Here is a 14,801-nt window from a genome sequence, read left to right on the forward strand (position 1 = left end):
AGAGAAAATCAAGACTTTTTTCACAGCTGTAACTTTGCTGGTTGTATTAATAAAGTTCATTTAGTCAAATCATCGTTTATTCATTTTATAACAAAGACTTTCCGTCAGAATCTTAAATCTGTGTCGCCCTGTTTCTTTAAAGTTCCTTTATAAAGTTTCATGTCTCGTTGGGCTCACTGAGGTGAAGCTTCAGACAAGCTGATGTCACAGGTGTGATGTCACAGGTGTGATGTCACAGGTGTGATGTCACAGGTGTGATGTCACAGGTGTGATGTCACAGGTGTGATGTCACAGGTGTGATGCTCCTGATGGAGCTGCAGGAGGAGGCGGCCGCTGGTTGCTGTCGCTGCCAATTAAAAGTCTCGTTCGTTCTCCCTGGAACTCGCCGCCTCTCGTGGACTCGCCTCATCTGTTTGTGATTTAGACTCCAGATTTATTTTCACACGGCCGACATGAAAGCCAGCGGAGCCGGCCTCTAAAACGTCTCTCTGGCTCTCTGCGCTGTAATGGCCGAAACAACATTAACACGATTCCAGGAAATATGGATTTTCACAGATCGTCCTGAGTGAAAACGGAGAAACGTTGGCTTCGTTCTCCGGCTGAGAGCAGCTCGAGTGTCAGAGGAGACAAAGTTTACTGACAGAACACACAAATCCTGCAGGAAACAACATCTTAGCAGGAAATATTGTACTTTTAACTGCACTGAACGCTGCACCGTTACAAGTATTTAATAATTTAATAATTGTCAAATATCTAAATACCATTTAAAGGTGCAATATGTAAGAATTTTAGTTGAAAACATTCAAAACTTCACTATCGACAGAACGTAACAAACACTTCTGACATGCTGACACACTGGAGTTAGCATGCTAACCAGCTAGCTGCAACCCAGCCCTAGCTGCACGGCTAACTGTGCTAACTGCTGCCAGCAGCAGCTGCAGTTAGCGAGTTGGCCCTCCATAAGGTTTTATTGGCCTGCAAAATGTTTCTAAAACAGTAAGTTTTGACAAGTTATAATATAAATAATCATGTTTTTCAGGTTAGTTCCTGTTAAATATGCAGGATTAATAACTACTGATTACATTTGATAATCTGAGAACACTTTGAGCAGGAGATGTGGAATCTGAAAACACGGTTGACCAAAACAATTCTGAGTCTACAAATTACTTCTGATACTTCAGTGTATTTGTTGTCAGATACTAAAAGACTTTAACTGAAGTATAATTTTTAATCTTTATGACTTTTGGGCATTTTTTACCATACAGACTGTTTCTACTCTTGGACTCGCTCTTGTTCAGCCTCTTTGTCGTGTCTTCAGGCTTGTGGAGGTTTTGGATGACGCTGTGCTAGTTTGTTGTTTGTTCAGTTTCCAGGCGACGTTAACGAATCCAGGACGTCAGAAAACGTCTTTAAAGTGAAACCCGTCCGGCTGTTTATCAGTGTGGATGTCGTCTGTGAAAGCTGGACCGACACCAAGCTGTCACTATCCTCCGTGATTAGCCTGGGAATAATTAATGCAGCAGAGTGAGGGGGAGGTGCAGGTGGAGGTGCAGGTGGGGGTGCAGGTGGAGGTGCAGGGGGTCATTCAGAGTTCAGCGTGACTCTCAGGTAACTTCATTTCACCTGCAGGTAAGTGTCGGCTGCAGCCGGTAACAGGAGCCGCCGTAAACACTCTCAGCCATGTTGTTGGAGGCGTCGTGTGTGTGTGTGTGTGTGTGTGTGTGTGTGTGTGTGTGTGTGTGTGTCATGTAAACCAGCCGACCATGAGCTCCATCTTTGCCATTCAAATGTGGCTGTTTGGTTTCTGACAGCACGACACCATCCTGTTTTCAGTCATTACTTTAGTGCTGCACAGATAAAGTTTGACTGTCTCAGAGTCAGACGCTGCAGTTCCTCTAACGGCCACTCGAGGCTCTAAACGCGAATCAGACGCGAAAAAAAAACACGATACAGATGATCAGCCTGATAATAAGTCCACTACTGAACTTTTTTTAAAGACTGTGGTCACCATTTATACTTTAACACAAAAAACAAACAAAATTAACTTTACATTTTGACTGAAAAAAATTCCTGTTGTTCCCGTTACTGAACCACAACGCTGGAAAATAAAACACAAATTAAAGTTAACTGTGTTTATCCACGTTTGGATTATTAATAATCTGTTTTGGTATCGGCTCAGATGAAACCACCTCAGCTGGATCCGGTCTCTGGTCTGAACCTCTCGGCTGTATTTGTGTATCAGACAATCTGTTCGACTGTCTGTGCAGGTGAGTGGGCGGCTGTGGGCGGAGCCTAAAGTCCAGAGCTCTCAGCGCCAAAACAAGCTTCTTTATAATTAAAAAACTGGTTGTCAGAGAACAAGCTGAGAGAAATTTCCTTTACAAACGAGAGTAAAGTGAATCCTGGAGTCTGTTTGATTAAGGAGAGGCAGATTACATCTGAGCACCTGTGATTTGCTGGACTACAGTTACACACCTGTCTGCTGATAACCAGGCTCGGTTTACCTGCCGGGACGAAATCTGCCCCATCAGACAGCTGCCAGCCTGCTAATGAAGAGACCTGACGAGGCCGAGCCGACCGGCCGGACCGCCCAGGTACAGCTGAGGCCGGGCCGCCCAGGTGCAGCAGGTGAGGCTGCAGGTGAGGCTGCAGGTGAGGCTGCAGGTGAGGCTGCAGGTGAGGCTGCAGGTGGGGCTGCAGGTGAGGCTGCAGGTGAGGCCGCAGGTGAGGCTGGGCTGCAAGTGAGGCCGGGCCGCAGGTGAGGCTGCAGGTGAGGCTGCAGGTGAGGCCGGGCTGCAGGTGGGGCTGCAGGTGGGGCTGCAGGTGGGGCTGCAGGTGGGGCTGCAGATGAGGCTGCAGGTGAGGCCGCAGGTGAGGCTGGGCTGCAAGTGAGGCCGGGCCGCAGGTGAGGCTGCAGGTGAGGCTGCAGGTGAGGCCGGGCTGCAGGTGGGGCTGCAGGTGAGGCCGGGCTGCAGGTGGGGCTGCAGGTGGGGCTGCAGGTGAGGCTGCAGGTGAGGCTGCAGGTGGGGCTGCAGGTGGGGCTGCAGGTGAGGCTGCAGGTGGGGCTGCAGGTGGGGCTGCAGGTGGGGCTGCAGGTGAGGCTGCAGGTGAGGCTGCAGGTGGGCTGCAGGTGGGGCTGCAGATGAGGCTGCAGGTGGGGCTGCAGGTGAGGCCGGGCTGCAAGTGGGGCTGCAGGTGGGGCTGCAGGTGGGGCTGCAGGTGAGGCTGCAGGTGGGGCTGCAGGTGAGGCTGCAGGTGGGGCTGCAGGTGGGGCTGCAGGTGTCTACGTCAGGTGTAATTAAACTACTCAAAACGAATTTGGGGTTAGAGATGTTTATGTTGTTTATATTCAAGCAATGAAGAGTCAAAGGAAATATTCACAAAATACAAAGTTAAAACTCAGATGTGTCACAGAATAAACTATCGAGTGAAACACAAAAACATCCCAGAATACTTTGCAGCAGTGTAACTAAAGGTGCACCAGGTGTGAACTGTACCTGTTGTTCCTCCACTACGTATCTTCAGCAGCTGCAGCGACCGCTTACTTTTCATTTCTTACATTTTAAAGACGACTCACCTGTTTTCATTCAGTTCCTCCTGCTGTATCGGAGCAGTCGGCATCGAGTGTCGCTGCTCAGCTGATTCAGGAGAAGCTGAAGTTTTGTTTCGTCTGAGAATTTACAACAACATGTACTTATATTCTAAATTCACCTTGTGTTAAAGAGAGTTAGGAGCAGCAGTGAGGGACAAGAAAGGAGGAAGAAAGCTGAAATTTCGTCGAGTTTCTGAACAGAACGTCTGTGTGGACGAACTGCTGAAACTGTTCTTCAGAATCAGCTTCAGTAACAAACACAGTGTTCCTGTTTCAGCTCGTAAACACTGTTGTTGTCAGTATGATTGTATTTTATCTTTATCTTGCTGTGTAAAATGAAAATAAAACTTCCTCCTCTCATTTCTCTCCTCAACCGAGAGAAATGAGAGGAGGAGGTTTCATTTTCATTCAAGAAATGTAGCTACGTACATTTTGAAAGCTCTAACACAACACGTGTAATCTTGTATTTCACTGCCTGGTTGGAGATGTGAACCGCCTCAGAGGTCCGACTGGCTCCAGTGAGTCCAGAACCAGGAACAACAACAACAAGACCTCGAGCAGCAACCATGTCGACAATAAAAGTTTATTATCAAAACACTTTGAAATCAGTTAAAGTGCTTTAAAGAAAATAAAGTGATTAAAAGGAGAAAAGAGCAGAAAACAAACTGCTCGTGTTCATGATCGAAACAGAAACAAGAAATAAAACTGACAGAACATCTTAAAGGGACAGTACGCCATCCAAGACACTCCCACTGTGAGCCGAGCAGCGTGTAGTTAGCCTAGCTTAGCACAAAATCTGAGCTAAAGACAACTTCAGTTTGTAGTTTATTAAATGAGGAATATTGAACGAGTTCTGCATCTTTCGGAAGAATCTCGACGCTGACGAGAAGTTTCAATATGTTGTGATATAATCTGGCATTAAAGGACCAGTTCAACATTTTGGGTAAAACATTATTTATTTTCTGTCCATGAGTGAGATGAGAAGATGGTTTAGTAACATTAACTTCGTCACAGTCGGATCTTCGACTGTCGTTCATAAATCTGTGGGTGAGTTTTTGGACTCAGAGACTTTAAACTGTTCCAACAAATCTAATTTGTAGTAAAATGTTTGTTTCTTTGTCTTTTGTGTCGACAGGAAAAACACTCAGAGTGAATCACACCCAACACTGGAAATTGTATTTTAAAGTTTCCTGTTAATCAGATATCTTCAGATTTGTTTCTCCCGTGTTTCCAGTCTTTATGCTAAGCTAGGCTAATCACATCCTGACAGCTTCTGATCTCACTCTTGGAAAGAGAGCAAATAAACTTATTTCACAAAATGTTGAACTTCTTCTTTAAAGACACGGAGCGACACAATTTAACATTTGAAACAAAGAGCTTTTCATTCTGATCGTCGACATCAGAAGAAGAATCGACTTGTGGAATAAGTTTCTGTTATGACGCTCGTATCAAAAAACAGAACCGGACAGAAATCTGAATAGAAGCACAACATAAACATTTTACAGCACATGTACAATTCAATTTTACAAGATCGTCTCTGTACAAGAAATGTTGTTGGATCTGGTCGACATGTTTTCTCACAGAGAATCATCAGAAGTTTGTTCTGCTGTGAAACCGACCGGCTGTCAGCAGTTTGTCTGGTTTCACCTTCAGGCAGGTGAAGCGAGACGTCGCTCAGCTCTGCAGGTTCGTCGCCGTCGAGGAGCCGGTCGGCCCGTCAGGTCGGAGCTCGAAGGTTCTGGGCGGTCTGAAGTCGGTGTCGCCGTCTCTCCATCGCCTGCTGCTTCTTCAGCTCGATCTCTGCGGCCGAACATTTCCCCACGACTGCAGAGAAAACAGAGACGCAGAGCGATGAGCGTCACGCTGCAGGTCTGACGTTCGATCAGAGGAAATAAAACCTGCAGACGTTCATCTAACCAGCTGCTACTTTCACCGCTCGTCACTCATCAGTGATTTCAAACTCAAATCAACAAAAACATACTGATGTCTTGGTGTGAAATCCAAGTTTGACCTAACAGGAAGTTGAGCTTCGACAGAGTGAACGTGAGCCCACAGAGCGTTAACGACACACGTGGTTAATGTTCCAAAGTGACCATCAACTCCACAGACTGTTCCAGATGTAAATATGATGCATTCAGACAGTTTCAGTCTGAGAGCAGCGTCTGTTTAGAGAACATCTTCTATCAAATAGAAAATTAAGATACAATCATTTTATCACACTACAAAGAAAAGGTAAGAAGGAAGGTGAAATATCACATTTAAAATGTTAAATTATCATTTCAAAATGATCAAAGAAGCTCAAATAGAAACACTGGAACTGAAGGATGAAACTGACGCGAGAAACTTCAAATGTCAAACTCAAACTGAGGAACAGAAAAGCTTCACCTGCCAATAAACAACATATCTGTGGAGTAAACACCGGAACATGACACCACCTGTATGGATCAGCACCGCTCCTACTGTGATACTCAGTCTGACACCAGGCTGGATTTCTCCCAGAAAGTCAGAATAACAGCACGAAGGAAGCACAACCCAAACAGGAAGAGGCATCGTTCTCCCCGGTCACTGTCCACAGGTAACAGTGAAACACCTGGAACAACTGGAGCCTCTACACCGGTGATGGAGGAGGCAGAGAAGGTGAGCGTGATGGAAACTGAGGTGAAACAAAGAGCAAACAGCCGAGCAGCAGCTGGACGGAGAACGCTCCGCTGTGTCAACGTCAGTTCCCTTCGTCCACGTGTTTCCTCTCGAGACGCTTCAGAACCACCAATCTTTGTACACAACCTGCTGACTTCAGGGATTCTACAGCAAACTGGGATTCTGACAGCAAACTGGGATTCTGACAGCAGTGTTTCAGCCGGTAGCCTTACTTATGTTAGCTGTCGAGTTTTAATAAACTCAGTGTATCTCTAACACATGGCGCTCATTAAAGCCAGCGAGCCCTCTCTGTTCCTCTACACTTTTATAGATAGACAGATATAAAAAACCCACGATTCATGATAGAAAGAGTCACAGTTGAGCTTGTTAGCATTTGGAGGTTTTGTTGCTTTATGGGGATTTTTTCTGCTGTGATACCACGAGTGACCACCGGGCAGGAAATGAAGCGAGGCTGAGCTGCGATGTTAATTTCACTCATGAAAACTACGACCACGCTGAAGACGAGACGCTGACGAGCTCCAAACACTCGTTTGATAATAAAACCTGTGATGAAATGTTTGTTCACAGCCTGAAACAATTAAGGATTTCCTTCCAGCAGCTTCTAGTCTGAGTGTCGAGATAAAACCACAACAATCATCATCGCCAGCGCTCGTCAACAACAAACAGAGACGGAGACGATCTGTGCTGCAGACTGAGCCGGAGAACAGAGACACCCTGAACTGGATCCACCTGCTGGTTCTGCCACAGCGGGTCGGATAACTGAACTGTCAGAACTCACTTTAACTAAACACACACATATAAATACACACATCTCCTGGCTGCTGCTTTGCTCTGTGGGCGTCGCCTCTTACCTTTGCTGGTCGCCGTCTGAACCGGGTTGTTTGGCCTCTTGAAGGTGAACCGGTCTTTGTGGGCGTGTCCCGGCGGTTCTGACTGGACTCGGCTGCTCCCCGGCACACATCCTGAACCCGTTTTAGTTTGTGGGACTCTGAACGAATCCTTCGTCTGTGCACCTGTTGTGAAGTCAGAGACGACACCAGCAGCCAATGAGCTGCCGGCTGCTCCACCTGACGCCCAGGTGAGGGCGCTCGCTGCCCGTCTCTGGGGAAACTGCTGCTGATTGGCTGGTTGCAGAGCAGCTCTCCGGTTCGACACGTGAACCACAGGAAGAGTCTGTTTGGCGGGAACGTTCTGGAGCTGGTTCTCCACGTCTTCGCACATCTCACACAGCAGGTCGTCGTCAGCCGGGTCGTCCCAAACCGGGTCGGCCGAGAAGAACGCCAGCAGGTCGTCGTCCGGCAGGTGGGAGGCGGCGGGCTCCTCGCTGTGAGAGGAAGCTGCTGCAGGGCTTTGTGGGAAACTCTGAGCTGTTTTTACAACCGACGTGTTCGAAGCAGGCGTGTTGTGTTTGGTACCTGATCCTGAGACAGACGGTCTTGGGTGAATCTGTGGTTTCTGTGGTTCTGACTTGGCTGTGCTCGGTGTTCTCACTGAAGCACCTTCACTCTGCTGAGAGTCTGTCTGTTTGGTTTCTGAGCTGTAATCCACCTTCGACTTCGTCCACGTGTTGGTCTGGAGTCGTCCGACAGAGAAATGAGGATTAGACTCCAGTTTGAAGGTCGTTCTTTGTCTCACGTCGTCCTTTTCCGCTTTGTGTGACGGGCCGAGTCCTCCGACAGGAGCGTTAACCGGACCTTCTCTGGACGGTTTCTGGGTTGAACTGTGCGTCGGAGCAGCAAACATCTGAGGATTCTGTGTCATCTCCAACACCAGAGAGTCGTCGAGCAGGTCGTCGTTCTCCCAGTCGTCCTCGAAGTCGTTTGCCACAGTGGCTTTAGTGTTGGTGTGAGTGGAACCGTGTGAGGAGGACGACGGTTTCACTTGTGACGCCGCCTGACTTAAATTTCCGCTCACGTGTTGCGTCGGTCCGTCGAACAGGAAGTCCAAATCGTCCTCCATGTGTTGATCCGGTTGGACCTGAGCGTTCGTCCCAGCCGCCGTCGCCTTCACGGCTCGTTCACAGTTTCCAGGAAGTGAAGGTGAAGAGTCGTTCTCCAGATCCAAGATGTCCTCCGGCAGGAGCTCCAGGCTCCGCTGGTGCAGCTCCTCCACGTCTTCTTCGTCCTGATGAAACATGTTGAAGTCGAACTGCTTGGCCAGTTTCAGCAGGTCGTCCACTCCGTTCGGCCTGCGACAGGAAGAAACCATCAGCTGACTGCGATGATGGAGACACTCTTATAACAAATGATCTTTTTTTGTTAATAAAGATGCTGCTTAAACTGCCAGATTACACTTATTTTTTTTCTTCACTTTCCTTGAATGTCTTTTTGTCTCTTGTTGCTCCCACATCACTACTAACCTTTCATTCTTCTGTATTTAATCATTTTGTGATGTGAATGTGTTCTCCTTCGCTCTCTTTGCATTATCTTCCACATTTGTTACTTTGGAAAATTACAACTAAAATTATTAATAATAAAAACACACACACAAAAAACAATGAACCATTTAAAAACAACAATTTACAGCAGAGAAAAAAAAAGTTCAGTCTGTATAAACTCACAACAACGTGAGAGTAAAAGTCACGTTCACTGAATATTGTTATTCTTTATGTTTTCATTATTAATATTCTACTATATGAAGAAAACTACATTTTCAGTCGAAGCATTACAGAGTTTATCAGCACAGAATTAAAGGACGCTTGCTGCTCCCTGATTTTACAGACGAAAATAAGAAAACGTGTAACTTAAAGGAGAACGTCGGCCGTTTTTAACTCATATCCCTGTTGATCGAGGTCACTGAGTGCTGTCAGGAGGAAAAATAACGTGAATTGTTTGCACAATAGATATCAGGACGGCAGCTAAAGTGAACCTATGAGGGCAGACATCCTTAAGTTTGCCCCCATTGGTTCACTTCAGCTGCTGTTCTGATACTCAGTAAATATTGTGCCAAATGTTCTGGTTATTCTTCCTCCTGGCAGCACTCGGTAACCTCGATCAACAGGGATCTGGGTTAAAAATGGCTGAAGTTCTCCTTTAAAGGTGCGTGTACATTTAGCTTCACACAGACTCAGAGTGTTTACATGATACAGTCAGATTTCTGCAGTTTTAACTCTGGTCTCTGTTCTCTCGTACAGGACTTGTTCTGGTCTCACAGGTGTGTTTCTCCTGGAGGACAGTGACGTTGTGTTTACACGTGCAGAACTCGAGCAGGTGGCCGATGCAAATGGAAACACACTCCCCTGAGTCACAGTGTCGCGTTACACAAACCAACAACAGCACTGACCCTCAGCTCAACTACAGACTTCTGGTGAGGGTGAAAATAAAAACCTAAAGCAGAAAGCTGGGTGGGATCTTCTGGACCTACCTCGGGGATTTCTTCTTGGGTTTGGGCCCTTGAACATCAGGCGTGCAGGGAATGGTGGCGCTGTCTCCGATCCACTGCTGTAAGGTCGGCTCTGTAACCTCGGGCCGGCCGTGCTTCAGAGACACAACGCAGCAGGAGTGTTAATAAACTGTTTACTGGATCTATAATCAGAACACAGTCATGAGCAGCAACAACACAAATGTACAGTTGACCTGAAAGTTTTAGCGGAGCCAGTTTTATGTTTCTGACCTTTGGAGCGATCCGGCTGACGATCTCTGAGATGTCCACAACTCCAGGACGCTGCTTCTTTCCTCTTTTTCCTGAAGCAGAAAAACATCACGCAGGTCAAAACCAGCTGGATTTGTTCCACCAACAATCCAGAGAAAAAATGAACACCTGACAGGAAACTAATCACATCAACACATCCAAACTGTTGTGGATTAATTATCTGTTGACTGACTGATGGATCAGCTGTCTGCTCTCTGCAGCAGAACAATTAAATCAGGAACTTTATTAAACATTCTGGAATAATAGATGTGATGTGACTATAGATCATCACAGTGTGGATGCTGAATGTTATATCGTGCAGCTCCGACACAAACTCTCTGTAACCCTCGTGGTGGCAGCTGGCAGTCGGAGGTTTACCGCGTCTGTTGGGCGAAGGAGACGTGGCGTCCCAGATGATGTCCTGCTGAAAGTCCGAGTCGTTGTGAGGAGACTCTCCGCTGAAGACGCCTCCTGATCTGGACCTCGGGATTCTGGTCGGGGTCTTAAAATCTGAAGGAGAACAAAACACAAACAGCTGATTTAGAAACAGATTCACAAACAGCATTTATGTATCGATCAGATCTCCACGATCCTCTTCTCCATGCAAACACTGTCAGCTGTTTGCTAAGACACAACCTCACGTGCAGGCATTCAAGATGGAATATGAGTCACAGTGAGAATATAGTGTTTTGGTTGTCTTGTGTTTGAGTGTAATATATTGATGTTAACATGTAAAATGCACACACATTATTCACAGTATGTCTGGACATACAAACATTTTATTATTTTGAATCCTCCAGTCATGTCTGCACTGTGGCGATCTTGTTGTATGCCGAATTAAAGACTGACACCTGTAGTTTGTAAGGATACTTTCACTCGTGTTTTCTGGTGAACGGTATTTCCTAGATGTGCGGGAAAATCTTAAATAGCGATGATTTGTAAGGGAGTTCAGGACACGGTCGTGTACACGGAGAAGAGCCGGACGTTGTCCGGGTCACAGCAGACAGAAAACACCTGTAAACACCTGAGACAGAATCAAACAGAGGAACACGGTGGCTGACCCGGCTGGTGGCTCCTCGGAGAGTCCAGCTCCGCCGCTGTTCGGGCCTGCTGACTCCGCCTGAAGCTCCGGCTCAGGCGGTTCGGTTTGGACGGGGTGGCCTGAGTCTGCAGCGGGGATCCAGTCACACCGGGCGGGCGGTCGAACCTCCTGAAGCCGCCGTTCATCGTTACCTACCGGCGGTCAGCTGCGGAGCGGCCCGCGGGGAGCCGGTCCACAGTCTGCGGGTTTGAACTGAACTCCGTTCGGTTAATTTAAGTTTATTTTGTGGTTCATTCCGCCAGTCGGCTGAACTTTCGAACGTCCCGCCATCTTTGTCGTTCCCACAATTCCGTTCGCGGGTGCGTTCAAGAGCTGCGCAGACACTGCGCATGTCAAAGATGGCGGACGGGCTGCGTGTATCTGCTGCTGACAGTAACCATAGTAACCGCCAGTAACGTTCAGGGACTCTTTTTAAGTTATCCATCAATTACATCCTGAAACTGTGTCAGCAACAATCAGCAACAATAAACAATAAATAATAAATAATGATGATTTCATCTTGATTTGGAAGAATATGTCATGTGGTGTCCTGGAAAATAACAACAACAAAACAACTTACACTACTCTGATATCCTGGATATTGTGACATTCAATTAAATTAAATTCAAAATTCTTTATTTGTCCCCAGGAGCCAATTTAAAGCACTTGAAGTAATTTGAACACAGACACAAAACAAGTCAGACAGAAAAGAAACAGACTAAATAAACTCAGTAAGATATTTACAGTATTAACATGAGGTGCAAAGTAGGTTTATAAATACATATATTTCTGTGTATGATATGTTATATCAGTAATCATGCAAAAGATAAACAACATGCATTTTTTATTCATAACTACTGGTTCAATCATTTCACCCAGTTCATCTTATATCATCATTTATAGGTTTCTATTTAATTTATTCCCATTTTTTTTTTACATTTGCATTTTTATTGATAATTTTGGGACATTTTCTGAGCGCCAACCTTTGGACATTGTCGCGTACCTCGCAGCCAAAAACACCTGAGGGCTTCTCTGTTTGACTGAGGGCAGGGCTGAGCTACACACAGAGCAGAGCTAACTGCTAACAGCTAACTGCTAACAGCTAACTGCTAACAGCTAACAGCTAACTGCTAACTGCTAACAGCTAACAGGAGGCAGTTTGGTTGGATTCACATTAAAACTTGGGCGTTGTTTGGAGGAGTGTGTCTTTATTTGTGCTTCAGAATGTTAAACAATCATAAAATTACGTTTAATTTCTCTGATTCTCTGCTTTGTTGCAGTAAATAAAGCCACCAGGCAGAAAATAAGATGTCTAAAATCAGCTCTCCGTCTGTGATTTCTGCAAGTAATGAGTTGTTTTATTTTCACACCTTTAGCTGATAATATAATCTTTATCTGTGTGTGGAGCTGTGAGATATTCTTGACCAGGACTTCAGTGATGAGGACTGGGTTTGGAGGTTGTGATCTAACGAGCCGTTACAACAATTACAGTCATCGTGTCTGAACATCAGCAGTAAATCTCCGTTTATCTCAGAGACGTTCGACATCAAATAGACTTGTGTGTGTTCAGAGTGCAGCTGCAGGCCGAGTCCGTCCAGCACACGACAGCGGGGGTTGTTTGTGAAGCTGTCAGCAGCAGATCTCCACCTCCTCCACCTCCTCCACCGTTTCCCCGGAGGAAGGATTAGCGCGTCGCGTCCCGCTGGGCCGACAGTAAATACAGGCTGAAAACAAGTTCACTTCAAAACCAGATGAAAACACGCTGAGAGAGACTGAGAGCAACAAACTACAACACAGGACAGTTTGACAAAAATGTTTTCTGACTTTCTTATTATTGTTGCATTTAATAAGAATTTTCAACGTGTTAATAAAGAGTCACGACACTGAAATACAAGAGGGGGAGACAGGACGGAAAAAATGCAAATTCATGGAGTTCTGATCCGACAGACGCAGAGCTCAGAGATCATCTTCACTCCTGTTGATCAGCCCGACTGCAGCAGTGATCCGGAGCGGACCTCCAGGTTCTGTTCTGCTGACTGGAGCTGGAGGGGAAATGGACTTTAGGAACGAGAGAACCAGAACCAGAACCAGAGTCTGCTGAGTGCTTACTTCACTCAGAGCTTCACCTGGATCCAAACAGAAACACCCTCCATGCAGCTCGATGTCTTACAGCTGATGTTCAGTAAAGTTATCTGGCTGTATGAGTAACACAAATAATCACCAGTGATCCGGTGGTCAAACCCACTTCAGTGGTGCTGAACATGCTGATAAACATCCACAGCTGCTGATGAGAATCTGTCAGACGTGACTCAGACTCAGAGATCTCAGACGAGTCTCGTCCTCTGACTCTCTCCTGGAAGTTAAAGCGACCACATGAAACTCAGCGCCGCCTCCAGTGAAATGAAAATCTTCTGGGTTTAAACATTGTTGGAAACATTTGAAATAATCTAACTCAACAAAATCATTACCAGAGGTGTTGTCGTTTTTAAAGATTTAAATGTGGAAATGTTAAATGTTTTATCTTTAAAGGTGCGGTGTCATCGAGGAAGTGAGGTAATTTGTCCCTCTGGGCTCCTGTAGAAACATGGCAGACCTGGTGGAGTATCTGCTCCCTGTGTGGACGTAAAGACTCGAGGTTCAGGTGATTTCACACTAATGAAAGTCCATAACTCCTGCAGACACTGCACCTTTAACTCTCCCAACAGAGTGCAGGTCTGTTTGCAGTTCACGGTGTACTGAGGTGAAACCCGAGCGATTCATCACGGTCCCGTTGGGCCGACATGCCGACCCTCCGCTTGGCCCGCGGCCAAACAGATACGCACCATATTTCATGGCCTGTGCGTCCGAACAGAACACCCTGCTGCTCCAAAGAAAACACTGAGCGACGGCGCTCGAGGAAGGAATCCGTGGCCGAGCTGTCAGGAAGGAAAGAGGCAGATACCTGCTTTTTACATTACAGCCAGCTGAGCGGCTCGGTTTCCCCCAGCAGACCCGGTCCGGCTTTGAAATGTGATCCGGAACGCTGGTTAGAAGAAAAGGGTCTGAGCACAGAGAGCAGTGTCAGATATGCAGCTCTGTAATCTCCCCAATCCATCACTGTCTGCTTAGAAGTGCCACAGAGCCTCAAAACAGCACCAGCTCAGAACCGGGCCAAACCAAGAGTACCAGTCTGCAGCTGCAGGAGGCCCGTTTGTCTGACAGCAGCAGTAAGAGCTTCTCTGCTGAGATTTCTACACAAACGGCATCATTACAGGTCAGACAGTCGGTTCTGTCCGACCCGTCACCTCTGGTGTTGTTCTCAGACGGTGGATTCTCACTGAACGAGGACAAAACAAGTCCAATAACACATTAATTCACAAAACCATCCCTGTTAACGTGTTGACCCTTCAGAGGGGCAGACAGTGAACCAGCAGCTGCAGATCTGGAGCTGTCTTCAGCTGCTGGACACTAAAATCAGCTTCCTGTCCCGACCGTCACTTTAAAGGTTCTCTTTGTTTTCTGCTCTCTGTGAAGCCGGACTCACGTCTTACACGTTTGTGAGCGTACAAACAAAACAGCTGTAGAGTCTGAAGTCATCATCCTCACTCACCTTCAGCCAGCGACAGCACGGACTTCTACTACAGGACGCTGACAACACCTGTGTACTTATAATTATGGAGGATTTTGAATGTTGGAAGCACATACCTGAATGGGCTTTTAAAGGACAGGACCAGCTGTAACATTTAACTGATTATGAATTATACTTGAAAAACAGCAAAATCCAAAAAAACAAGATGTTTGTCTCATTCAGTCGACACAGGAAGACATTAAGATCAGTCACATGACCTGAACGCTATTGAA

General features: G+C 46.4%; 1 protein-coding gene across 1 annotated transcript; it reads right to left on the bottom strand.

The window, feature by feature from the left end:
* Positions 1-4,157: 4,157 nt before the first annotated feature.
* etaa1a (ETAA1 activator of ATR kinase a) lies at positions 4,158-11,379 on the bottom strand. The gene is made up of 6 exons (XM_030409488.1): positions 10,942-11,379; positions 10,259-10,390; positions 9,863-9,933; positions 9,614-9,726; positions 7,102-8,438; positions 4,158-5,416 (listed from the first exon to the last, which is right to left on the bottom strand). The coding sequence occupies exons 1-6, from the start codon at positions 11,105-11,107 to the stop codon at positions 5,310-5,312; spliced, it is 1,926 nt and encodes a 641-aa protein (XP_030265348.1). The 5' UTR covers positions 11,108-11,379; the 3' UTR covers positions 4,158-5,309.
* Positions 11,380-14,801: the final 3,422 nt, after the last annotated feature.

The sequence above is a fragment of the Sparus aurata genome, chromosome 1 (genome assembly GCF_900880675.1).
Source record: "Sparus aurata chromosome 1, fSpaAur1.1, whole genome shotgun sequence".
Lineage (NCBI taxonomy): Eukaryota > Metazoa > Chordata > Actinopteri > Spariformes > Sparidae > Sparus > Sparus aurata.